Source organism: Diadema setosum, chromosome 5 (assembly GCF_964275005.1).
Source record: "Diadema setosum chromosome 5, eeDiaSeto1, whole genome shotgun sequence".
Lineage (NCBI taxonomy): Eukaryota > Metazoa > Echinodermata > Echinoidea > Diadematoida > Diadematidae > Diadema > Diadema setosum.
This window is the reverse complement of record NC_092689.1, coordinates 39,403,514-39,431,498: the sequence shown is the minus strand read 5'-3', so window position 1 is coordinate 39,431,498 and position 27,985 is coordinate 39,403,514. Positions and strand designations below refer to the sequence as shown.

Genomic DNA, 27,985 nt, shown 5'->3' with positions numbered 1-27,985 from the left:
AAAAAATGGAAGCAAGTCCTACAGGAAAGTATCTGGTCCAGGTCCACATGCACAGCCCAGAGGAGCAAGCAGAGGATGAAAATGACAACCTCCTCAGGCGATCAAGTTTTGCAGGCAAAAAGAATACTCTGCAGGTCCCTGACAGCAGAGGTCGTTCCAACAGCTCCCCAGTCAGCGCAGACGTACTAACATTTGATGGAAGCAGCAACGCTGTCAGGAGGTAAAGTATAAGTAGTAATTTGCTAAAGAATTTGAAATGCATTTCACTTTTTTCTTTTTCAGAGCAATGCAGCTTTCATAGGGTACAGATAATGGAGGTTCTTCTTCACTATAAGTATAGGCCACTGTCGGTTGTATTTTCATACTGTTCATACTTTGTGCAGACTCTCTTCCTTTAATATCTCAGGAATAATTCATTGCACAAACATGAAAATAGGAATACACAAAATGCAAGTGAAACTCATTCACTTGTTTTAGTACTTTGTAGTAATATGAGTTTAATCTTTGCTTCCCTAACAAGTTAGAATCATAATCTAGCTAGTATTTGTAATAGAGATAATTTGGGCTAGAGCAGGGGCAGGTAGCATGATTACAGGGCAATCATATTTTTCACAAAGAAAATGAACAAGGAAAACTGAAGGTTTGGTCATATATTTGCTCATTCATTTCAGATAGGACTGTCAATTTTTCTCAGGCACCATGTATTACCTTTTAAATGCTGGAGTTGTGACTGCAGGTCATGACACCTGTTTCTCCCTCTTGCCTGATCAAGTATCTATTGAATATTGAATATTACTTTTCCAGATGGTAAGTTTGAGATGTGCAGTGCTGGTGGGCACATTAGTGTGTAGCACCCAGCCCTGTGAACCACATTAAGCCCCTTTCTCTAACATTTGGCCCACTAGGGAGAGACAACTGCATGTACATGACTGAAAGAGAAAATGAATTAAAAACTAGAAAAGCACTCTGAGAGCGCAGACCTCCGCCAAGCAGCTACTTTCCTCCAATGATCTTGCTCTTCAAGAGATTTTTTTCCTCTCCACCACTGGGGAAAAGCTCTTTGGGCTCTTCCGTAGAGATCAGTGATTTCCACACCCATAGGTATACATGCTGAAAAATTGCCCGATTTCCCAATATAGAAGCCTTTGTTACATCATAAACCCTTAGCTGCGTGGCACGCCTCTCCCAGCTGCAGAAACTGGAGCACGCACTTTAGTGCGTGTTTGAAAACCTCAAAAATGCGCAGCTTGAACTCACCAAGTTCATTTACCCTATCTGTCAAAATATCAAAAATCCTTCATAAATTCCCCCAAAATTCTCGGATCACTACCAAAATTTAATCGTTTGTTACTTGTGTCATTCTCAACCTTTCCTGTAAGTTTCATCCAAATCCGTTAACTACTTTTTGAGTTATTTTGCACAGGGACAAACAAACAAACAAACCAACGGTAACGAAAACATAACCTCCTCCCTTGGCAGAGGTAAATATATGAACACATAGTCAAACCATGCGGGACTTTTCACATTAGGTTGTCAGAGAGCAGTGGCCGTATTTCCTACCAGACATTTGACTGGGATTCCGCCAAACTGAACAAGACCCAAGCTGAGAGAACAAGGATGGAAGATGTTCTCCTAGCCAACCTGTCACCAAGCAGTAGGATAGTAAGTCATGTACTCCCTCCAGTCCTAGACTGCGAGCCAGTGAGTTCTTAAAGGGGACCTCCGGATGATTTTGAGACTATTACATTTTAACAACTATAAATTAGTTAAACTGAGTACGGAGTTTCAGAATTTATAGTGATTGGGATGAGGAATGAGAATGTTTTCAAAATTTATAACAAATTGCACTGAACAAGGATGATGACATGGAAACCTTGCCATAAGAATGCATGAGTTGGGGCTCAAGGAAGCAGAACAAAAGAATAAGGCATGCATAGATTTTTCACAGTTGAACTTGTTAGGCAGGCAGTAATGTAATGGAATTACACTGCTACATTTCTGAAATATGTGAGGCTCTGATGTCATCAACACTGGTCAGGGTATTTTGTTTAAGATTTTCAATTTATTGGCTTCTCTGCTGAAGGACAACAATAAATTCCGCGAATCTATACATGGAGCTGTCAATTTATGTGCTACATGATGTGAAATTATGAAAATCATCTGGAATGCCCCTTTAACACTAGTCACAGTGGTTTCATGAGAAGACATGAAATTATGCATGCAGTCAACCTTCAGAAAGAATGTCATTGAATATCATTCAAGCATGCACCTGTGTGTGCACCACTTTGGTGGTGTGGTTTGGTTTGATTTGTTTGATCTGATAATCATGTTTAATTCTTCTCCAGTTGAATTAACATCAACAACAGCTTAAAATGGTTGCTAGAGATTCACCTCTATTGAGGTGAATCTGCTAGATGAATTGGATTCCCCAAGTGATTTTCCAAAATAAGTTTGGTCCATTTTTGCTAAAGATATTCAGTGACCAAACTAGTAATGCTCCTTGCTAGATGGCAAATGTTCATCAAATATGTTAGTAAATGGTTCCACTGATTGGAGCCATAATTTTGGGTGGGTTGCAGTATATTATATGACAAAATTATGTGTGTATATTTGGAAAAGATGAAGAATCTGTAGGCTTGTATTATATTCTGTACAGCTTGTTTAGTATTTGTATTTGAAGTGCATCTGTGCATGAATCATGTTAATACTTCAGCCATTTCACATGTTCTGCAAAGATACATTTATTCCTTTCATGTCATTTATTATGAAATGACTACAGGTAGCTCTCAGAACCTGATTGAAGTGCTTTCTATTCTAATAGTATCAAGTCAATACCTTTTGATGATGTAGTAATTGCTGTTAATATAGCAGCTGTTTTATCTCTTGATTATCATATAATTGGTTAAACATATCTAAACTTGGAAATGGATGCACGGCCATACACATGATTTGGCTGGATATTGGTTAGGTAATTTGAGGAAGGTGAACCATGGTCAGAAACTCCCACTGTCCTCACTTTGTTCTTGACAGAGTCAGGGCTCTGAGATGTCTGTTGCAGAAGCCCAAGTATATGTCGAAGGAGTGAAAAGGGAATACATGGACAAAATCAACTTCTCTGGGAACAATTCAGCGCTAGCTGAAAGGAGACGGCAGCAATTCCTCCGCATGACCTCTCTGAATGGTGACCTTGCACTTGAGGATGAAGTCACAGAGAGACAAGCAAACTGGTGTATGGACTTCGTCGATAGCCCAAACCAGAATGCTTCGGCAAATGCTAATGGTATGTAGGCCCTTGCATGCATATCCTTTGTTAGCAAATCTCTTCAAACCTACAATTTTTACTTTCTCAGCAAATTTAAAGTTGCATTTGTTGACTCACATCTTCCTATTATTTGTAATGTCTTACCCCTTTGTACATTTCTGCAGGTGGTAGATACAACTGCATTCATGTATAATGAAGAAGGTTAATTTGAAATATCCAGAGAAGAGTTCAATTTTGTATTTTTGTGTGCAATACTTCTGGCCTGTCTGTGCTCCTCTGTGGTTTAAGAGTTTGATGAATGCCAAATATAGGAGCAGATAAGTGTGAGTTTCAACAATTCTACTGCATACCTGGCATTATATGTAGGAGTATCATGTGAGCGACCTAAGTTCCTATCCATGTGTTTCTATGTGAGTGCACTGTGATTATGCTGTCAGAACTTCATATTCAGTGCTGTATGGTCATCATGCAATGAGTAGTCTAGATGAAATGATTAGTCTCAGGAAGTTATCGTCGCTGGGGCGACAAGACCTCGTATCTACAAAATGTAAAATGTTCAGGAGAGCCAAAAAACATGGCGGCCAAGCATTATAGCCAATGGGAGAGCCTTTCCTTTGACATGTCGTGGCGGCTTCATTTTTGGAGTAAGACAGTTGAGATTTGGACAGGAAATCACTTAACCCATTATTTGACCATTAATCCAAAAAAGTCATTTTCACCAAAATTGCAGATCCAGGTCTTGTCACCCCAGCGACGTTATGCTGTTGAGCAAATCCAGATTACATTACCATTTGTATGTCACTGAGTTTGTGTTTGTTTGTCTGTATTTTTTTTTCTTTTTTTTTTTGCCATTGCATAATGTACATGTATATAAAAATCACAATGGATAACTAGAATCAATAAGCTACAAAGTGAAACAGCCCAGAATCAATACAAGAAATATCTTGATCATGATGCCACCTGCAGGAGTGCCTTATACGGTCGTGTATGATGAGCCAGTGCCATACCATGACAAATTGAGAAGGGTCTTTATCTCAGATGAACCAATCTCAATCAAGATAGCAGACTGCGGCCGTGTCCACTCCACTCTCCATCTCAATCCAAACCTGTAAGTGTGAAAGGCTCCTTTTGCCCCATTTATGCGAGTCCCAACCAAAATGAGACTGGGGTAAAAACCAGCAGTATCTTTGAGAAAGAGTAAGCAGCCAATTACACTAATTTGCATTCTTGCTGGTGGTGGAAGCTGTTGAACATGTTTGTCTTCTAGGAAAGTGTATTCTTTTGGATATTTACAAATAGTTTGCATTTACCCACATTGTACTTAAATCGCAAAACAGTGAAGTGATGCAAATAACCAAACTCTTCAGCTGAAGGCGCTACTTATGTGAGGAATAGACCTGTGGTGTAATGGCTTAGCCTCAGATATGTGAGGTTACAGTCCATGGATGCTTGTAATGAAAGAAATTGATATTGAAAGTGAAACAGGCACTGGATTCAATGAGTATCCTGATTGCCTTTTGAACAGGACATACCAGGATACTTCCAGTTATTTGACTCCTGTTTTCAGGGAATGTATCATACACTTCCTTCTCTAGACTGCAAAAACTTTCCTGAAGTTCTTTTTTTCACGAAGTATACCGTACTCTTGTGGGAAAGTATATATTGGAATGGCATTATTATTGCTCTGTTATCCCATGGATGTTAAAGGGACTGTACCGTACTGGTTGAGGTGGGATTCATGTTTTGAACATTCGTAAGTGAGATGATGAGAAATAAGTACCTCTTATGAAATATGAAAGAGCATGTAATTTTAACAAGGATTCAATGTTTATTTGATGAAAATTGGTTTTCAAATAGCTGAGATATCAAAAAAAGTGATAGCAATAAAAGGCGACAGGCCACGCCTTTTATTAGGATCTCTTTGTTTCACCTTGTTTTTGGATACCTCAGCCATTTCAAAACCGATTTTCATTAAATAAACTTTTGATACCCCTTAGAATTGCAAGCTCTTTGACATCTCATAGAGTGGTTTCTGAATATCTTGCAAAACGTTAAAAGCTGAATCCTCACCTCAACCAGAACTGTACACACCCTTTAATCTTGAAAGGTATGATACCACTCACCTCACTTTTTGTAGAATTTTTTTTTTTTTAAATGCCAGATTGCCGTATTCCATTTCTGAATTCATGTGATCAAAATCTGTGACATATTGCAACCAATTATTTTTCCTCCCTGCACAAAAGGTGCTTCTAGAGACATCGCTTAGTGTGATTTATCTGTCGATGCACTTGTGTTCCAGTGCAGTTTGAATGCCTACATGATGAATGGAGAAACTGTCTGTTTGAAGTTCATTCAATTTTGGACAGAGTTTCTATGACAATAGCAGTTCATACAATTTGGTGAAGAAAAAGCAAATCCACCAAATGTCGATTTGAATGTGGGACTTACACTGTAAACTTGGAAGAGTCAGAAGTGTCTGATTTAACATTATCACAGTTGGCACATGGATATTATATGATTCATTATGTAACTGATACGTTATTGGACAATCTGTTTAAGTTCGGACAGTATCAAAGATGAATGTCAAACTACAATTTCACGTTTGACTAGATGCTTAGAAGTTATGTCATAGATTTAACACATTTTGTTAGTGGCATAGTTGCAATAGATAAATTCTCTATAACAGTTTGAACATGACTTCATGAGTGATGCAAAAACAGTAGGTGGAACATATCTTGAAATGTTGCATAGGGTTGAAGTAACTTGAGTCATTGGATGGAGTGAATTTATGGCAAGAATGAGAAGGCTATGAATAGAAGTCAAGGTCAAAATCTGAATGTTTGTCACATACATATATACACCATAACTCAACCATATCTGATGCATTATCTCCACTGAAAAATCATGGCTAGTGAAAGAATTGACCATTTTAATGAATCACAAAAATATAGCTCTAAATTTTTCTGGATTAGACACTCCTAAAGTATAAACACCTACAAAATGTTGTAATTCAGTGTGAGATGTTCAATAGAGCAGTTCAATGAGGACATAGCCCTCTGTACAAAAAAAAAAAAACATACAGGAGCAATGTGCGCATAGACACACAATGTAGTTTTGTACCTCATCGGTAGATACCAAAATCCACATCAGTAATTTGTCTGACAAAGATATGAAAATGTTAGTTGAGAAGGAAGGAAAATAAAACTGAAGAAGAGACATATCAGATATCAACTGTTTAGACACTGCATATCACATGTCATTATCACAGTTGGCACATGGATATTATATGATTCAGCATGTAACTGATACGTTATTGGACAATCTGTTTAAGTTCGGTCAGTATCAAAGATGAATGTCAAACTACAATTTCACGTTTGACTAGATGCTTAGAAGTTATGTCATAGATTTAACCCCTTTTTTTTAGTGGCATAGTTGCAATAGATAAATTCTCTATAACAGTTTTAACATGACTTCATGAGTGATGCAAAAACAGTAGGTGGAACATATCTTGAAATGTTGCATAGGGTTGAAGTAACTTGAGTCATTGGATGGAGTGAATTTATGGCAGGAATGAGAAGGCTATGAATAGAAGTCAAGGTCAAAATCTGAATGTTTGTCCCATACATATAACTCAACCATATCTGATGCATTATCTCCACTGAAAAAATCATGGCTAGTGAAAGAATAGACCATTTTAATGAATCACAAAAATATAGCTCTAAATTTTTCTGGATTAGACACTCCTAAAGTATAAACACCTACAAAATGTTGTAATTCAAGATGAGATGTTCAATAGAGCAGTTCAGTAAGGACATTGCCCTCTGTATCAAAAAAAAAAAAAAAAAAAAAAAAAACATACAGAAGCAATGTGCGCATAGACACACAATGTAGTTTTGTACCTCATCAGTAGATACCAAAATCCACTTCAGTAATTTGTCTGAGAAAGATATGAAAATGTTAGTTGAGAAGGAGGGAAAATAAAACTGAAGAAGAGACATCCCGTATCTGATATCAGCTGTTTAGACACTGCATATCACATGTCATGTGGCTATGTATGTTTACCGGGTATCAAAAAAAAAACAAAAAAAAAAAAGCAAACAAATATACAAATGACAGACAAGCAAACAGCGAAATTGTAAACCAGGAGACTTTTGCAACTTGATATTTACATAATGTGTCTTCATACAGCCTTAAAATGAAAATAATATGTATAATGATTTTTTTTATTTTTTTTTTTTGAGAAGATGGAGAAGTTCAATTTGTGTGGTACAATACAGTTAACTGGAAATAAGTTTGACTTGTATTTGTTCGTTGAGGTGCTACACTTTATAAAATAAAAGTGCAGCACTAGCAGTTTATTCCTTTTTATTTCATAGCTATTATATTGAGGTGCAACATGGGCCTTGTGTGTGGACAGTTCACAGAAGGTACAATCACTTCCTTCGTCTGCATGAGGAACTCATTCTCTACAAAGCCAGGCTGCATATACCGCTTGGTAAATCTAGGTGAGTTCAAGAATATAATACATCCTGTGTGTGTGTGTGTGTGTGTGTGTGTGGGTATGTGTCTGTCTGTCTGAGTGTTTGTGTGGGTATGCATGTGCACTTGCCCAGATATTTGTATTTGTTAGTAAGTTCTGCTGCTTTGTTTCACAATGTTACCAGCTCATTTTCGAAAAGTCATTACTGTAATTAATGTTATATCATTATCTCAATTGCTATATGCACACACACACACACACACACACACATACACCAATTTGGTAAAAATCAGCCATTTTATTTTTCTCTGTTTTATTTATACATCTTTCTGCTGCCATTCAAGGTCTGAGGACTTTGATATTGTATGAAATGTAAGTTCTGAATCTACTGAATGTGGTGTCCTTTGTCAAATGAATTATATTCTGCATGGGCAAATGAGTTATGAGAACAACAAAGTTTCTCTCAAGTGAGCATTCATTGTATAAACTTGTCTCTTGTCTGTTATGTCATCAAGCCACAAGGAAAGGCATAAAACATTTGTGGGCCTCCCTGATGATGTCAATGACCTTCCCCACTTCCCAAGAACACTAGATGCTTTAGTGAGATCCCACCAGCTGGCCAAGAGAATGGTAAGTTAATCATAATATCAACTAAGTTTATTCAATACCGCTGGTATGTTTCCAAAGGAAGAAGAGTTAATGCACACTGCCTAATCCATTACAAACACTTTGTCATGTGATATTACCCAGTCAGGAAGTATGATAATTTGGATGGATGTAGGGTTTTAGTGTTTTTTTTGTTGTTGTTGTTGTTGGTTTTTTTTGTTTTTTTTTTTTGAGGGGGGGGGATTCACATATATCGGAATAATTTTCCTGGTATCGCATCGCAATTTGCTATGCATTTTTACTCCACAGCTACACAAACTAATTTTTGTATAGCAGTTTTCTTCCATAGAAATGTACAGGATACCATTAGAAATATTGTTCATCAGCTTAAATTTGCTAATCAAATTTGAGTTGGAAAATTATTCCCTGTATATTTATCTTTTTCTTTCACACATAATAAACATATTCATTGAAAAGAAGTATGGTATACTTTGCCTTCAGAAACTAAGATGTAAGATGAAAGTCAAGATCCCTACTAATGTCATTCATTGTATATATTATCCTTTCAACTACTACTTTGGTAATATAGATAGCCACGGCTTTTTCTTTTTGTTGTGTATTAGTACACATGTTTACAGAAAATACTTGACAGTTCAAGTACATTCGTTCTTACCGAGATAGCTAAGCTGTGCATGCTTAGTGCTATCAATAGTTTCTCTGTTTGCAAACTGTGATACCATGACCATCTTGACAGTAGTGAAGGCAAGTTCTTGAAAAGCCATATGTCATTGATATGGGTCAAGTTTTCAAATGTGACCAGTAAAGCTAGATTTCATGTTTTTCATATGGGATGCAATAAACACAAACTGTCATATCTTGTAAAACATTTATACCAATTTTACCAGAAGTATATATGTGAATTTATCGTGTTTCATGGTCTTCAGAATTCTGAATTTGGCCACTGTGTGATATTTGTGGACTTGTTAGTATGAAAACAGATCACACTGGTTGAATAAGGTGCTTGGTCTGCTTTGGACTTTACCCGCAAAGCTCTTTTCACATAGTTGGCTTTCCAAACTGTTTGTGTTTGCATGGTACACATTGACGTTTATATTATGATCATGACTCAATATAGTGACTGGGTAAGCCAGCTTATCTCTCTCTTAATCAGTACAAGCAGTAAATTACCACTATGTTTGGGGAAGTAGTGTGTCAGCGATAAATACAATCATCATGACATATTGATGGAAAATGGTGCAGTACGTATAAAGACATTGGAAGTAATGCAAACAAGTGTGCATAATTGGATATAAATGTCAAACCTACTTTTATCATCTACATCAGTTTGATTTACTTTTCAGCATTGTCTGAAGGAAAAAAAAAAACCACATACGTATAGCTGTTGTTAAAATTACACTGCTGAATGTATTGTGCTAGCAGTTGATACAAGTTACACTTAAACTTGTCAAAATGTACAGAATTTGCATTTGATTCCAAAACTTAAGATAACTTACGGCTTCAGTATATCGTAGGTTTTCCTTTGAAAAACTGACTGGCTGCATTACTGCAATTATTTTTAACATTGTAACTTTCTTTTATCACAGCTACAACTTGAGAAGTACTTGCAAGGCGTGGCAAACAACCCCTTGTACAGAAATCATCCAAAGACAGTAAGCTATCAAGCAACTTTATATGCTATATATTTTGCTAAGTTTGTATTTCACAAATTTTGGGAGTTCGGTACTATTTGCAAATTTAACAACGTGCTAAAATATTGACTCTAATTCTGTGATCAGAATCTTACCACTCGCGAAATTTTCAGGAAGTCCTGATTTGCAAAAAATGAGACTCGCTATGATAAACGGCAAACACAAGATAAACCTCCCAGTAACTGATGGCTGAATTTACATGATGTGATTGATGTGAGTGCTGGCAGTTTTCCAACACATTAGACGTAGATGGTTGCATTATGTTCATGAAACCAATCTCTAAAGTAAAATAAAACGCTAGTATTGTTGTACATTGTGTGGATGAAACATCTGTATAGTAGATGTACAGTTGCTGCATATGATGTTGTGTCATAAGTACCCCCTGAAATAAGACAATAAGTGAAAACTGAAACTTTTAAGATTATGAGTGTTTTATGAGAAAAAAAATTATATCAAATATTTTGCTTGTTCTGTCTCTTTCCTTCTTTAGCTAGAGTTTTTGGAGGTCAGTCATATGTCCTTTGTGGATGAAGTTGGGCCTAAAGGAAAGTAAGTCATACTGTGTTTTGAGAGTCTGTTCAGTCTGTTGACAATGTTCACAGAGATACATGCATGATCTCAGTGTAAAATCACTCATAATCCTCGTTCCATCTTCCTCTCTCTCTCGCTCTCTCTCTCTCTTTTTCTCTCCCCCCTTCCATTTCTCTTTCTTGAGGCAGCTTTTAATTTCTCTTGTCTGTCTATTTTACACTGTGATGAGTCCTTTTTTATTCATTCATTCATTTTTCCATTGCCAACGGAAACATAGATATTTTACAGAAATCGAATGCATTAATTGCATCACAGTAGATAATAAAAGATAAGTTTACAGAATATTATAAGTACGCAGAATGCTGAAAATGGGGAGGAATGCTAAAGAGCAGTGCTTGAGGGGTGCAATTCCCCTTCACGTAATACAACAAATTTTATGATTGATATACTGTGATACATAGAAAGTGGAATTACAAATTAAAGAAACTAAGATATGATTATTTTGTTACAGCCCTCTTGCACCAGTTTGCAACTAAAAAAGAAAAAGATCACTAAGACTGTATAGAAAGTCATATTTGAAATCTAACGTGAAGGGAAACATGTATTGTAGGTAGTAGATAAATATTTATTGAAATGCAAGTTATGTATGAGTTTAAGTTTGTTTTCTCTGTCGATGTCCATTTTCCTGTCCCTCTCATTCCCTCTATTTCTCAACTACTATCGACAGAGAAGGATGGGTTCTGAAGAGATCAGGAGGTCGCAGAGTTCAGCTCGGCTGCTTTTCCTTTCTTTCATGCACCGCTAAGAGTCACTACAGCAAAAGGTATGATCTTTTGTAAGCAGGATATCACAAAATGAAGTGTACTGGTCAGTGTCTTCTTGTGAGCCTCATTACAATGCCCAAAGCTTTTCAGGAGTGAAATCAAGTGTTCAGAGTTATGTTGGTGTGTTTCTTTTTTTCCATTGTGTGGATAATGGAAATCAAAACTTTGTGGTTGAAGCCACAAGTCATGTCTGTCTTTGTGATGGAAATTTCAAGATTGTATATTCTTCAGTCAAAAGTTGTTAAAAGTATGTATGGCAAAAGATTGGCAATTCGCATTTGTACATGTTACATCAAAAAAGCCAGTGATTTGGCTGTGATTTGTCATTCATTTTGCCTTCACGTTACCAGTAACCAATGTGGCAAGGAAACTAAATTGAGTATTTTCTTCACTGCAGCATCCAGCATTGGTATTGCAATTGAAAGAGAGATGAAGGAGAAATGCATTTGTTACAAAGAATGTTAAAACACTGGAATTACCTGACAGTTAAATGGTACTGTATATGCCATATATCTAGTAAGTCTAATTTTTCACAAGTTGTGCCTTAAAGACAATTTCGCGAGGGGTTAAATTCGTGATCAACTCGGGATCAGCATTAATGTTTTTGCAGGTTGTTAAATTCACTAATACCATCCAACTCATAAGATTGATGAATATAAAAACCTTGTGAAATATATGGTGTATACAGTAAACACCAGACTAATCAAGGAGCAGGCTTTCCGTTGTGTGTTTGTAGGTGGCTGGTTGTCAAGGATTCCTTTGTGGCCTACGTCAGACCAAGGGACGGTCATCTGAGAGCCGTGCTGCTCATGGACCAGGACTTTCGCACGGCATGTGGACGGCAAGATACAGGTCTATCTCATGGGCTGACAATCAGGAACACATACAGGTATGGAATCATAATTTCACAGGATGAATGGTACAGTTAAGCCTGTGACCTTCTGTTATTTGCCTCCATGGATGTGCCATCAGCTACTTTGTCAGCCCTACAAATCATTTTTACAGGCCAGATGAATTATGTGAAAATGAAACAAACAATTTTTCCAGTTTTTTGTTTTATTGAAGGAAGTGATTTGTTAGTGAAGTGTTTAATTTTGTCCGAGTTTATACACTGTAGATTGCCACTTTGAATACAGTTGCCTTCTGATCACATATTGAAATGATGGTTAGTTGTTCAGAGAAAGAAGGTCAAATGAAACAGTTTGAGAAAACTGAGGGGAAAAGTACCCTGATATGTGTGACTAGTCTCCACATCAACCTGATAAAGTCACAGAAACAAAACAAAGAAAATTGCCACAGGTTGATCAGTCATAGACGAAAGCGAGCAGTTGAAGTTGCTGACAGTAAAATGAGTGACTGAATGCATGCTTGTAATTGAATGAGTGCACTTGGTGAAGGTATGTAAATTGGTACGTCAGAAGCATGCATTCCGTGCAACGGTTCAAACACAACGAGCTGATCATGATCCTAACATGGAAGAGAATGTAAAAGAGTGATGTCAGCCATGCAATATCCAAAATTGCTCAACAAAAATTGCACAGCTCAGCAGCGTCAGTGTGCAATGGTACTTTTAAATGCATGTCATGTGATGAACAAACAACCAATGGAATAGCTAGAATCTTTTTATGTGTTGTATGTGTTCCCATGCACTGTATGAGTGTGTGAATCAAACTCCAGGTTGAGTGACTTTGATGATACACTTATGGCCTGTGATAATGTTTGTAATATAGAAACCTGCTGGTGAAGTGCAACCACAAGTCTACAGCCTTTGAATGGATGTCCAGCATCTCACAAAGAGCTCAGATGTGCGAGTACACCCTAGACAATCCCTACGGCTCCTTCGCCCCGCCCCGGGAGGACACCATGGTACAGGGGTATGTTCTGTAAATGCTAATGTGGATACTGTACCATGTGTCTTTGTTGTTGTTGTCGCTGTTCAGATTGATGCTACCCTTACTGCTTAAAGAGAACATTAGGATTGGAGGCTATGTGTTAGAAGTCTGGCTCTTTTCCCCTGCCTTTGGAAATGTAATATTCTATGTCAAACTTCACTATGACATATGGTGTGACAGCCTGTGCTGTTCCTCTATAAAGTGGTGCATGTTATAAACCATATTAGTACAAATGTGTTTCATGTAGTAATATCAACCATTGTGCTAATCTACCTTAACTGTATAGGACACTAGTGTTTGCTATTCAACATATATTGTATCATACACTGTAGTGAGACACTTCAGTTTGTTGACTGTGTCACTATCATTCTAAAGTTAGTTGATTTCTCCTGTGACACCTTGACTGCTAATGTTGACTGATGGGTGGATGAATGTGTGAGTGTATTGTTTGACACAAATGTCGGTCCTACTATAAACTAAATGATAACCCAAATTTCTGCCAAATATCAAATTGAGCTAATACGACATCAAAGGCGCCTTACAGGACATGCTTTAAAAAATTTCTCCCAGGGCAAGGACCGTATACATTGAACAGGCAAGTGCCATATACTGTAAATTCTACTTGCCCAACAGCGGGTATTTAGTCACCCTGGACAAGTGGGCAGGTGTGTTAGTAGGGCCCTACCTTGTAAATGCAGTGCCCAGTAAGTAAGTATGGCAATATGCATGTGAGGGATTTGTATTCCACAGGAGCAACTTCTTAGCTACAACTGTAGGTAAAAAATCATATGAAAAATTTACTGCCCTCGCACTGTCCAATAATTAACATTTTAATTGATTGCAGTCATTTTGAATATACTGTATGTCAGTCATCATCCTGCTTAATTTCAGTATGTCTTGTTTCATTTTCTCCATCAGTTTTGCTGATGGTTCTGACTACTTTGAGATGATAGCTGATGCTATGGAACAGGCACAACAGGAGATCTTCATCCTGGACTGGTGGTGAGTTTCATGAGTACCTCTTTATGTGAACTCAGAGTTGGTTTTATCCAGAAACCTATTAAAGGACAAGTCCACCTTCATATACATGTGGATTGAGTGAATGCAGCAATATTAGTAGAACACATCAGTGAAAGTTTGGGGAAAATCAAACTGTCTCTTCAAATGTTATGAATTTTTAAAGTATCTGCGCATTAACTGCTGGATGAGAAGACTACTACAATGTATGATGTCACATGTGTAGAACGATATAAGGAAAATATAAAGAAAATGTCACAAAATTTTATTTTCATGAAAAAAGTGCACATTTCCTCGACTTGTCGCTGACGTATGTTAAGGGTAATACTATTCCTCCTGCCTTCTGAAAGAGGTAAGTCAAGAAAAGTGAAAATATGTCAAATTTTCTTTGTTTTCTTTATATTGTTGTACACATGCGACATCACAATCTGTAGTAGTCTTCTCATCCAGCAGTGATTGAGCAGACACTTCAAAAATTCCTAACTTTTGAACGGATTGTCTAAATTTCCTCAAACTTTCACTGATGTGTTCTACTGATAGGCCTTTTGCTGCATTCACTCAATCCTCATGTCTATGAAGGTGGACTTGTCCTTTAACTCAGCAAATATGGATAGCACATTTGTTTTAAAGTTCATTTTTTTGAATCATCCCTGTGCCCCACTGAATATTTAATGTAAATGTGTTCCTCTTTCTAAGAGAAGATCATTTTTGCTTTCAACTCAGTTCTTGATTTGTGTAACCTTCCTATTTATTCTCAAATTACTTTTTGTGCATTTTAGAGGAATAATTCCTTGGCAACAGACCAAACAGTTCAAATTATCAGAGTAGATCCAGTGGGCACACATATCTATTAACAGGTAGGAAATTGATAAATCCTTAGGAAATAATCCAAGAAATACTGAGGTTGGAGCCGACATGGTGAAACCAGTCAGAGAATTAGGGGCACTTACAGTTTACACACATATCTCAACACTGTTAATCACTCACTCACAGACTTTAAGTGCAGTTATCATGGGAGTGACATATGATACTCCTGGTTGGTTGTTCCTGGCTGCTGCATTAGTGGCCTGTGATAATTGCAACTTACAATAATCTACATGTGTATGCTATTCCTTCTATAAAATTGGTTCCAGGCTTTCATCACTATTTGTTCTTGCCACCATTTTCATGCTGTTCAAGGTTGATCGCTGAGATCTACATGAAACGACCAGCAGTGGAGGGAAATAGGTGGCGGCTGGACTGCATCCTCAAAAGAAAAGCTGTAAGAAATTTTTGATATGTTTGTATGCATGCATGCCTGTATGTATATTTGCGTATGTACATGAGCAGAGGTGTACAAAGTATGTATGTATGTGTACATGTTGGTGTTCATGTATGTTTGCATGTATTAATGAATTGATGCAGCTGTATCTGCAAATATGTACATTTCGTGGCATTTCCATAAAAATGGGAGAATCGTAGAACCAGGAGCAATGTACATGTTTTACAAATTATAAAGAAATGCAGAAATGAATACCAGACTGCACTCTTGAAGACATATTTCATTTAATTATCTGTCATTCTGTAGAATTAACTATATAAGCTATATCATTGAAAATAGCCAAATTATTTTCTTAGAAGGAAAAGCATTCAGTAATTTATGACATTTAGTCTGAACAGTGTTATATGTGGTTTACATATTGCTCTTACTGGACAGGAACAAGGGGTGAAGGTCTTTGTGCTGTTGTACAAGGAGGTTGAGATGGCAATAGCTCTGGGAAGTCAACACACTAAACAGACCTTGATGGCACTGCATCCAAACATCCAGGTAAGTAAAATGTGCTTATCACCAGCCTTTAACCCGTTGAAGACAGTTTGATTTTGCTACAACACACATTTCCCATAGACACCTGCCAGAGTATACTCTAGACTCATCCTCAACGGGTTACTGTAAAAGTGGATATTTTCGCGCGAGTAATTTTTTTGCCCTCAGCCAAGTTAGCTGAACTTTGTGTGTTTTTAATTTTGGGGAATCAATACATTACATAGTGGTGCATATAGCAAGCAAAAATATTCGCGTGCTTTTATTTTCGCTCTAGTTTCTGGTTGCGTGAAATGCGCAAAAATTTCCACTTTTACAGTAAAAGAAATGGAAAACAAATAATTCTTGTGTCCTATGTTATGTTTCCGTCCACAGTAGTGTCAAAAGGCCTCTTTTCACTCTACAAGACTATCTGCTATTACTTCCAGTTTGTTTGTTTTTCTCAGTAGAATCTTCTTTCCATAAAATGTTCTTGGAAGCACTGAAGACACAACAGTCACACCGTTATGTCTGCAGTGTCATCCTGTAGAAGAAGGCTGTCATCTTTGACCAGCATATGTTATGTACATTACATTTCACAAATTAACACCATGCAAAAAAATATTGCCTTCTGCAACACAAATACACTATATTTTGTCTCAAAGGTGGGAAATTACTTAGTTTTCTTGTGAAAAGGAATGATATGTATTTCTCATCCTACTGCTGTGGTTCTTGATTGCAGATTTAACCACTCTAAAATTTGTCTCAATTCACAAGATATCATACTTGCAAAATATAGGCATATACAGTAGCCATGCTGACATCTTTCTTGTGTTCTTGGCCTCCCGCACTTGGCAAACTCCTCGTCTGTCATGTACATCTCTTGTAAGAGAACCAATAAGATTTTGCTCTTCACCTCCTTACAGGTAATGAGACACCCAGACCACATACCTGGAGGGGCAGGTGTCATGCTGTGGGCCCACCACGAGAAGGCCGTCGTCGTCGACCAGCACATAGCCTTCATTGGTGGGATCGACATCTGCTATGGACGGTGGGATGACTTCAGGCACAGGCTCACAGACACAGGTTCCGCATTCAGTCAGCAAGGCCTGATGTCACAGGTTAGCCAGGATTATTTTATAAGTTGCCGATATTTCTGTTGTGTTCAGAATGTCAAAATTGAATATGAATATATTGGGGGGGGGGGGGTTTAGATTTATTCCTAAGTGTATTTTCCCTTAAGATACCTCAAATATACACATTTTTTGATAGTACTGAAATTCAATGGCAACATGGTCACATTACATAGAACCTTAAAGCAAGAATTTCTCAGGGGGTAAGAAATTTAAGTTATGTTTGACAGATACATATATGATGGTCTGTGTCTATTCATTGGCAGAATACAACTGAAAAGGGACGGGAGACCTCCATGACAAAAGGGGGAGACGAAGTGGGTGAGTGTAATATCTCTAATTTAGTCATGATAGGATAGTTTGTTTGTTTGTTTGTTTGTTTTAACCCAGGTATGCTCAGTGATGAGATGTGATCACCATGCAACTCACAGAATGGATGAGTGACTGCTGAAGTGACTACTGGTAGTTTTGTAGAGTGCATATTTGCCCTATGGTATGCTATCACAGGAGAAATGTGTGTACTTGATGAATGAAAAATGACTTTTCTATTGCAACTGATTGACAAATTGCCCTACATTGAAGTCAATGTAGGGCAGTTTGTCAATCAGTTGCATAAAAAACTCAATGCAAGAATTCATTGAATTGAAGAAAAACGACTTGTGCAAAAGTTTGTGATGTATTAGTCATTTCATAGATATCAAATCATTATTTCACTGAGGCATTCTGCAGAAAACATATATGAATTTGTTGGTGGTGCTGCTAGTGAAACTTTAGTGCCATAGATTCCATGAATGGTATGTGTGGCTTTGTGTTTGGTGCATGTATTATTCCTTTAATTGAATGGATATTTTCAAGTCTTTCTATCAGTGAACCAAATAGATACAATATGAAATTGATAATTGTTTAATACGTTAGAGAGTAATGTCCAGTGCAGTCAACATCATGGCCCTCTGTTTTGTGAGAAAAACCATCACAGTTTTCCCCGGACTTTCTAATACCCAGATGGAGGTGTAGTCAGAAATGGTATGACCTTGACAGGGGTGGAGAGGAGGATACAGGAATTTGGCATCCAGGACGGAGCCCCGAGGATCTGGATGGGCAAAGATTATTGTAACTTTGTCACCAAGGATGTGACTGAGCCTGAACAGGCCTTTCAGGGTAGGCTTTCAGTGTAAAAGGCACTGTGTGCTTGTCACTCATTCCTGTTTATATATGTGTACATGATTACTGTGAAAGAAAGCATACCAAATATCATTTCAAGGTGAATCAAGATTTGTGATTCAAAATTTGTGATTACTGTAACTTCGTTGCCAAGGATGTGACTGAGCCTGAGCAGGCATTCAGGGTAGGCTTTTAGTGTAAAAGGCATTAGCGCTTAGTGACATTTCATGTGATAATGTGCTATATAAATATTGTGAATTACTATCATTGTTATTAGATTCTGTATGTCATTGCTACCTTTTCGCTGTTCTGATTTTACACTGACTAATAATGTTCTGTTACAATTGTCATTAATTGATATAACTAAAACTAGCTTAAGTATCCCTTTGACTATCGAACGGTATATATCAGATGTCAGTATTAGTCGACTGATTTTTTTTTTCTACTCTTTTTCGTCAGAAAACGTTGACCGTTACAATGTACCTAGAATGCCTTGGCATGACATTGCTGCAGTGGTCCATGGACAGGCAGCCTTGGATGTAGCTAGACATTTCATTCAGCGGTGGAACTTCACAAAGGTAATTTGCCATTGTAATCTACAGTAAATACAAGTTAACAAGCATGAAGACTACACCAGGAGGTATACCTCCTTGGACTAGATGAATATCACAAACTATAGCTACAGTGTGTATCAGGAAATGCAGTGTATGGGTGTAATGATCATCTCGTAAAAGCGTTGATGTGGACTGGTATTGGAAGGGAATCACACAAAATGTAACCATTTAAAGGTTTCATTCCTGATAGATATGTTTCTTTGCTGGTCATACATATATATATATATATATATATATATATATATGCACTCATTTCTTGTTATCTTGTCTCAGTTCTTTAAAACTTCAATCCTCCCACTCAAAATTATACAGGAGCAGAAGAAAAAAGAGTTTCGAGGGGTTCCTCTTCTCATCCCAAAATCTGCATCATCTTCCAGTGATGCATTCCAAGAGATGACTGCCAAGGCAACCAGTTGTACATGTCAGGTGAAGTCTAAACCGTAGACATCATTACCTACAGGTTTTCACTGCACATAGAAGTTGACTTTGATGATTAAAGTGAAATTCAGCATACTTTAATAACATTACTGCAATAGATGGATTTCATGTCGTATTTTAGTTTTACAAGATATGTGAAGCTATATTTGGGAAAAATTACAAGATCATCATTCCAATATTGATTCTTCCATCTGTAACATTGACTGGCCAACCTGAACACCAGATAGCTCTGAGAGATTCAGTTTGCCTGTATATCGACACAATTTTTTATAGAAAGTAGAGCTGATTTCAGCAAGGCCTTGATTGTGCTTGTGAATCACACTTCATGTGTCAGAACTTATTATAAAGCAACCAGTCAATCAACTGAAGGACTTGTCAAATAATGGTCATGTTCAACACTTTTGTAGATCCTGCGTTCCTCAGCTCAGTGGTCAGCTGGTATGCAGAGGACAGAAGATTCCATCCACAAGGCGTACATCCATGCCATTCAGAACAGCAAGCACTTCCTCTACATTGAGGTATGGCACAACAATCTCACATGTAGTTCACTTCCTTTCTATGTACCATGCGATGAAGTGAGCAAAACAATAAATCAAATGCAAAACGAGAGTAAACTCAGGATTGGATTGTCCATCTGCAAAAGGAAACCAAAAGGAAAGGCATTGCATTTCTTCAGGATCCATTTCCCCCCAGCTGATCAATGAAAAGCAAGTGCATATTTGAATCCTATTTGTTTATTCAGAAGATTTATCAAATGACAGGCAGCCACCGTGATATTTGACTTGTGTGAATATTCTATGTGAATGCTTCCTCAAAAACGAAATGACCAGTTATTTTCAAGCCTTATTAAAATTGTCTGTTTGGTGTATTTTCACCATCTTCATGTATGCTGTCTTTATCAGTATCAATAGTATTGCTTAGATATGAACAAGATTTAACTTGTAATCGCCAATAGTATATTCATCACTTTCCTTCATTTTTTTTCATCACACCAAATAAGAAAAGTTTCCTAGGTTTGACTGGGTAGTCCTGCCTATCATAGCAAATGTTGTTGCACATTGGCATGGGAAGAGTTAGTACAGGCAAGACATTTATGTGACTCTTCACCCTTTAGCCATCCATTTTCTAGCATAGCTGTTGTGTTTTACTAGATGCCCAAAGATGAAGCAGGCCATGATAAGGACAAAACCTCATAAATAAAAAAAGATTCAGAACTTTGTAAAAAAAAATCCCTATGAAGTTACGAGTTACTATTTCAGTGCAAGTGTAGTAAAGGTCAAAGTGTGTATACAATACGGGATTGTGTGAATTCAAATGACAACAGTGAGGCAAGTCTTTTTGTTTGTTTACTTGTCTGTTTGTTTGTTGTTTATTAAATATATTGTGCATCACTGTCTTTCATCTCCTCTTTTCCAAGCCAGGGCTACTGAAATGCTGTTAGTATAGGTAATGAAGAATGTGACCATTTATGCTCTGCATGTTTTTTGCTGTTTGGAAAGAAAAAGCACCACATGGGGGATAAGGTCATTGTCATTTCTGAACCTATGCGCATTTGCATCTGCATTGAAAAGAAGTAAACTTGAAGTTTTTCCTCTATACTTTATCTCTCTCTCTTCCCCCATGCTCTTAGAAAAAGATGCTCCATTGTGCATTTAGATGTGTTGTTTTGTACTTTTTATAAGTTTGCTGTGAGAAGGTTTAAATATATGCTTGCATTTCCTCAAACATGTCCATGATAGTGGTAGACATGGTCACATGGCTGTTTTAATGTTTTGACACTGAAGTTTTTCTTTTGAAACCCCTTAATCATTCACACATTCATAGTGTTTATATTATCTTACTGGGACTGAAAGGTGAAAATGTGTATATTTTGATGAAAGTCATTTGAATATATGAACTTGCCAAATGAGACTACCATGTGATGGCAGTGTGTTGTGTACTGTCAGGTGGTTGGATCCTATTTTCTTTCTATTTTTTTCTTTTCATGCCTTATTTTGATTGTTTTGAATTTCCTAGTCATCATCTTAATTCATGCCGTAACCTTGTCCCAAACCCTTCCCCGAATCCAAAACCCTTTCTGTGTAGTGTGCTATCAAACAAAGCAAATCACAGAGTTTAACCAATTTGTAGTTTTCGTACAATGTATGTGCAAGCAGACTAATATCTGTATTTACTTTTTACCAGAAAAACAAAAGAATACCCAATATTGTGCTTAGCATGTCATCAGTGACATTGAAATCACTCCCATGTGTTGTATGCCCAGAACCAGTTCTTCATCTCCATTGCTCGTGACCCAGATGTCACCAACAGGATAGCGGATGCCATCTTTGAGCGGATAATGAGGGCTTATAGGTATGCATGCCATTTCAGTTATTGACATACAATTTTATTTTCTCTCAAACCCTCTCTCACAAGTTGTATTTGTTCCCATATCATATCACTGATTTCATATCTATATATTTACATTAACATAATCAATATGAAAAGATTGGCCTGTAATAGATAATATAGTAAAAAACAACTACATAATTAAGTTGATGCTTATACTGAATAAAGTTCAAACAAACAGAACTTACAAGTTTCATTAACAGTGGGTATAAATAAAATCGAGAAATTGTGCAGTTTCATGTTTTGCAAACCAGTGACATGAAACAGAACTACATGGGCAAATCATATCAAGTGATGACATCACCTTACAACTCTCTAATTGGAAGGGTAGGAAACATTAAACTTCTTTCCATCGTATGCCTTCAATTCGACTGGAAAGCAAGAATTGAAATATCTATTCCATTTCAAATCACTTGTGCATGTCCTCAGCAGATGGAAACCCAAATATTTACAAGACTGATATATCATCAGAGTTGGTCTCACTGTTTGACAAATAGCACATAAAGGAGAGATGACAGTACAACTTTTTGTTATTAATGATATCAATGGTGAATGTTAGAACACTTGGGTCATTATTATTTTGCTTTCTTAGGAGTTTACCCATCTGTTGGTACCATGTACAGACAATCAAACAGCCAAACCTTGGCAACGAGAAATTTATTGCTAACAGAAGAAAGCTGGCACCGTTTCTAAAAATTGCCAACCAGAGCAAAATGTTTTTGGGTATTGCACATTTAACTGTATGAATCAAAACAATTTTTATGTGTACCCATCTGTGCTGATCTCCCATGGGACTTGTCCATAGAAAGCATTTAAAAATTCTTATCATGGTTCAGATTTCTCCCTGGGTGCATGTGAGCTTCTCTGTGACTTTATTGCTCTTTTAGTTTGGATGTTCTCTTTTGTTATTTGTGTTCTGTGACTGTTGTATGCTTAGCCCGAGCTCATTTCCTCTTCTCATATTCCTCGTTGTGATCACTGTGTTTATGCAGAGCTTTCAGGTGTTCATTGCGTATGTCACTTGGCGCAGAGTTTGTTAGATGTTTGTAAATTTATGTTGGCATGCAACTTTTTATGTGTGTTGATTAAAAGTTTGCATGGTGATCAGATGTTAATGAAGAGAGGTTGTGATAAGATCAGAGATTGGAAGATGGGACACAAGGACAGTTTTAAGGAGCAAAATGGAGATGATAAAAGAGAGAGATGTGATAAAGATGGGAGTTTCCGAAGGATATGTAACAAAACAAAACAAAAACACACAGAACAGTCTGACTTCACACAAATTACAGTAATTTTAGACAGATCTTCATTCGTAACCATTACAAAGTGTCATCATCATCATCATCATCTTCATCATTATCATCATCATCATCATCATCATCATCATCATCATCATCCTGATCCTGACCATCATTATCATATTAGATTTTAATCCATGTAAACATACTCATCACCATCATTGTGTTAAATGGTCTTTATCTTTTTTGAAGGGGAAATTTTCAAACAATGTATGAGCCAGTGATCTTTAGTAAATAGTTGTTTGGGCAAGGCGAGCTGATGCTTTCGTCATTCACAGTCGTCTTTTTGAACTCACATGATCTGTGCATTTCAGTGCCGGAGAGACATACCGGGTGTATGTGATGATGCCCCTCCTACCAGCCTTTGAGGGTGAGGTTGGCACCGATGCTGCAGGTGCTATTCATGCTGTCCTACACTGGGAGTACAGGGCCATCTACAAAGGAGACAACTCCTTGCTCCGGAGGCTAATGATGGCTGGTGGTGAGTGTGATACAATGCACTCCCGTTGTGACAAAAACGAATTATAACAAAAATCTCGTTACAGCAAGATAAAAAATTGAGACCCCAGAATTTTATCTGTCCTTACCTTGGGTATATACTTTATTGATTGTCTACATCAAAACTTTGGTACAGTGGAAGAAAGCTGCCTGTCCCAGTGACTTTGCTATTTAATGGGAGTCTCTTGTAATCAGTCTTTAATGAGACATGCAGTCACATAGCTGATGAGTTAGAAGCAGGAGGCAGAGGAAATGGTTTCCTGGGACATGGTATCACTTCAGAACCACAGGGATGTCGACTCCATAAGTTTTGAATATTCGCACCCTGTGGTTATCTCTGAATAACATTTAGATGAAGTAAGATACATTGTCAGTGCAATGATCAATTATCAAATGTGGTTTCTGATAAATAAAACATTGTGATCTCAGTAGATTGGTGACATGTCATATGAAGTATCAAGTAGAGAATGCCATCAGTGTGTATTTTGTTGAGTATACATGTTTAATGAAGGCTAAAGGACTTTGTCTGAAAGTGACCTTTATATATAAATGCAAGCATTTTGATCAACAATAGAAGAAGCTTGTTAAACAGAGGAAACAAAAATTTAAATTTAGAGCAAAAGGCTATAATGTACAAAATGGAATGACCCATATGATTCCATGACATTCCATATAATTTCCAAAGTTTGCACAGGTGATAAAGTTCTGTTATGTTAGATCTTGTTAAATAGTACTGATATGGAGAAATCTCTCTCTATGGATCTGTGCACATAGTGCTAAGCATCTGATTTTCAGTGGAAGAAACAATTTGACACATTTCAGTGTTGTTCAGGAGACACAGATAACTCTGATCACTTCCCTTGCTAGAGAGAGTATTTACCCTTATTTTCCAACATGAACTGAAATACCATCTTTGATGTAGCTACCTGCCAGCACAGATTTTTATCATGCCTTTGTCAGCCCATTAGTCGTGGGTCTGCAAATCCATCTACTGCTCCACAGCTGGCTTAGTGATATCACACAGACACTTAGAGAGTAGTGATTCTCATGACAATATTGTGTTTCTCATCTCGCAGTTCCCAATCCTGATGACTACATTAGCTTCTATGGGCTGCGTACTCATGATGTCCTAGACGGGCGGCTTGTCACGGAACTTGTCTACATCCACTGCAAGTTGATGATTGTCGATGACGAACTTGTCATTCTGGGCTCGGCCAACATCAATGACCGCAGCATGCTGGGAAATCGGGACAGTGAGTTGGCCGTGCGCATCGAGGACACAGAGCGCGTAAAGAGCCGGATGAATGGTCGGAAATACATGGCTGGAAAGTTTGCCCTGCAGTTCAGGCAGCAGCTGTTCAGGTATCACAAACCCTTACAAATCCTTTCACATCTATTCATGTCCGTAGGCACGGCACAGTTTTAGTGCAGGCCATTACCTAGCCCACACAGTAATACAAGAATAGCAACATTCATTGCAGTTTCCATACAATTATTCTGGCTTTTGTAACATGAAGCTGCACTTGATTTAAAACTCTCCAGACTGTATATTGACATTGTTTCTCAGTATTGATATTTGTGTATCAATGTATCAGAAGATTCATGCTATATCATTTCTTCATGCCTATACAGTAAGTGTAATATACAAAGCACAATGTTTGTGACAGTAGAATTCCATTGTGAACAACTTGATTTATCTATTCAGTTAAAAAATATGTACAAATAGAAAGATCCTATTTTGTGGAATGATCTGGACTAGACATGAAAAGTGAAAGAAAGATATTATTCAGAGGAGTGAAGGTTCAGGTGTCAGTTTCATTGAGTTTCTTCATGTAGAGTGTGTTTGGAAAATAGATATGTTCTTCTGTCAATGACCAACAAATGTTGCTGTGTCAATGACCAACAAATGTTGCTGTGTCAGAGTGGCTGTGTTCAAACTTTGGGTACTCTTTATTTGCCATCCTAGGGAGCACCTTGGTGTGCTGAAAGGTGATGGCCACATCGATGTGTCTGACCCAGTCTCGGATGCCTTCTATGATCAGACATGGCAGAGAATTGCTCACACCAACACTGATATTTTTGAGGAGGTCAGTTGCCAATGTGATGCTCCCTTCCGTGATAACTGCCAACTAGATGTGTATTTGTTGATTACGTGATCTGCCCTCATTTCTCTTGAAAATCCCATAGAGTGAAGTTGTACATTTTACAAATCAGTTTACTGTGAAATGATGTAATATACAAGTATTTTGATTCCTCTTTGGCATTTTCTGCTTCAATGATTAAATTCATTGTAGGACCCTGTTAGTTTGCTGTCAGTAATTGGATCACATTTTATGTCCATTTGATTCACTTTTATTCACTGGCACCCCACTGCAGAAAGCCTGGCTGGCTGAGTTTGCACACAAGTGTCACACAAAGTGTGTAGTTCTTTTGGAGTAAGATTTGAAAACAATCTAAAGGGGGGGGGGGGGGGGGGTTTATCATCAACGTTTGTCAGCGCTGACAAGTTGTCATCGCTGACAATTTCAGCAAAATCCTTGGTTTTGATTGGCTGAGATGCTCTGGTCACTGACTGTTACTATGGTGATTGTCAGCGATGACAACTTGTCAGTGCTGACAAACGTTGATGAAACACCCCCCAGAACTGTCAAGTCTCTGTGATTCTGCAGGAGGCTTCCATTAAATTTTATAATATCGTTTGGCTGAGTAAGAGAATTTTGAAATTTTCCTGAATAGGGAATTATATTTGTCCATTTAAATGCCTGTAATGCACAAGTATTTCCCTGATCGCCCTGTAGAATCTCCCTGCTTTGAATGCATGAATATTGGTAGTCCTGGGCCCCATTTCATAAAAGATGTTAGGATGGCAACTCTTGCTGGAATGGCAACTTACAATAGCAATAGCCAGTCAGGAGGCTGGATTCTTGTCATTACCATGACAATTGCCATTCCAGCAAGAGTTGCTATCATATCAACTTTTTATGAAATGCGGCCCTGGTTCAGACACCATGCTGCAAATAAAGGGTGAGATCTAGATGGTATCACTTCTACACTGAATGAGATGTTGGCAATGAGTGTGTTCTTGCCCTTGTGTGTTTTGCAGGTGTTCAGGTGTCTGCCAAGTAACCGGGTCACCAGCTTTCTGGAGCTCCAGAAGTACAGGCAGGAGATTCCACTAGCCCAGGCTGATCCACAGGAGGCCAGGCAGAGTCTGCAAGAGGTCAGGGGTCATCTGGTGGTCATCCCACTGGACTTCCTGTGCAGAGAGGATCTCCAGCCAAGTATCATGACATCAGAGGGCATTGCCCCCACCAAACTCTGGACGTGAATTGACCGTGAGTCAAGACTCTGAGTCAGAGAATGAGAGGAGGATGTGTGACATATAATAGAAGGAGCGTGCAGGCAAACGAGATGCATTCACTCTTCTAGCAATGATGCAATACCCTCAGAGGACTCAGATATGAGCCAGGCAAGTATCTACGTGATGTTCTCCCGTGTGTGGTTTACTTTGAACTGTGAGATAAGCAATTAATTGGTTGCCAGCATTCCTTCCATTCTTTATCTTTCCTAGTGTGGATTAATTGCACACAATGAGTGGTTTCCTCATTGTTGCCTTTGATGATATCTTTTGCCACATAAAATTGATACCAGTGGTGTGACAATTGCAAGTGTAAAAGAACTTGGAGCTCTACTGAAAGTACCCTTAGCAAGGGATATTGATCTTTAATCACTGTGCTTATCTTATGTGGTAAATATTCTCTTCAATTGGTTATTTCCATGTGACAGTATACATAGGAATATATATTTATTTATATCAGAAGTAGAAGCATTGGAATTTATTACAGGGAGAAAGATACGGTAATATTCTTTGATTGTGTGCTCAGAGTAGCAATTGCTGCTTGTTTTATACAACTGTGCAACTTAGAGCAATAAGGGCTAGGCACTACAAGGTGACTAGCAATGAAAATGATCGAGACATTATCCATCTCTGTATATTTTGCCTCTTGATAATTGTTTTTCCAGCTGTAGAAAATCTCAGTCTCAAAAGTGTTCATAATTGTTTGTGGGATTTGTAAACAAAGAAAGTAATATCCCCCTTTTTTCCCCTCTCAGAGTTTAAATGTGTCATACCGATACTTGTTTCAAGCCAGACTCAATTTGAAAGTGAGATGCCATTTTACTTTTTGTCATCCACAGTATATACTTCCTCATTTTGATAATACAGGTGACTTCCACTGAAGAGTTTCATAGTTTCTCACCTTGATGGATAAAACTGTATTTACATGCAAATGCAAATTATATATCTTTTATGTTTATCATTAAATATTTTCATGTATCCTAGTCAGTTACAGGC

At 37.7% G+C, this 27,985-nt stretch overlaps 1 protein-coding gene across 1 annotated transcript; it reads left to right on the top strand.

Annotated features, from left to right (window-relative positions):
- The first annotated feature begins 4 nt into the window (after window positions 1–4).
- Window positions 5–26,959, top strand: LOC140228269 (phospholipase D1-like). Its single transcript, XM_072308495.1, has 25 exons — window positions 5–220; window positions 1,530–1,662; window positions 3,031–3,280; window positions 4,229–4,370; window positions 7,639–7,767; window positions 8,258–8,372; window positions 9,953–10,018; window positions 10,548–10,606; window positions 11,316–11,411; window positions 12,149–12,301; window positions 13,143–13,286; window positions 14,223–14,306; window positions 15,501–15,582; window positions 16,018–16,128; window positions 17,028–17,222; window positions 17,501–17,555; window positions 18,237–18,392; window positions 18,855–18,973; window positions 19,322–19,435; window positions 19,855–19,965; window positions 21,711–21,799; window positions 23,448–23,614; window positions 24,708–24,993; window positions 25,598–25,718; window positions 26,735–26,959. The coding sequence occupies exons 1-25, from the start codon at window positions 6–8 to the stop codon at window positions 26,957–26,959; spliced, it is 3,417 nt and encodes a 1,138-aa protein (XP_072164596.1). The 5' UTR covers window position 5.
- Window positions 26,960–27,985: the final 1,026 nt, after the last annotated feature.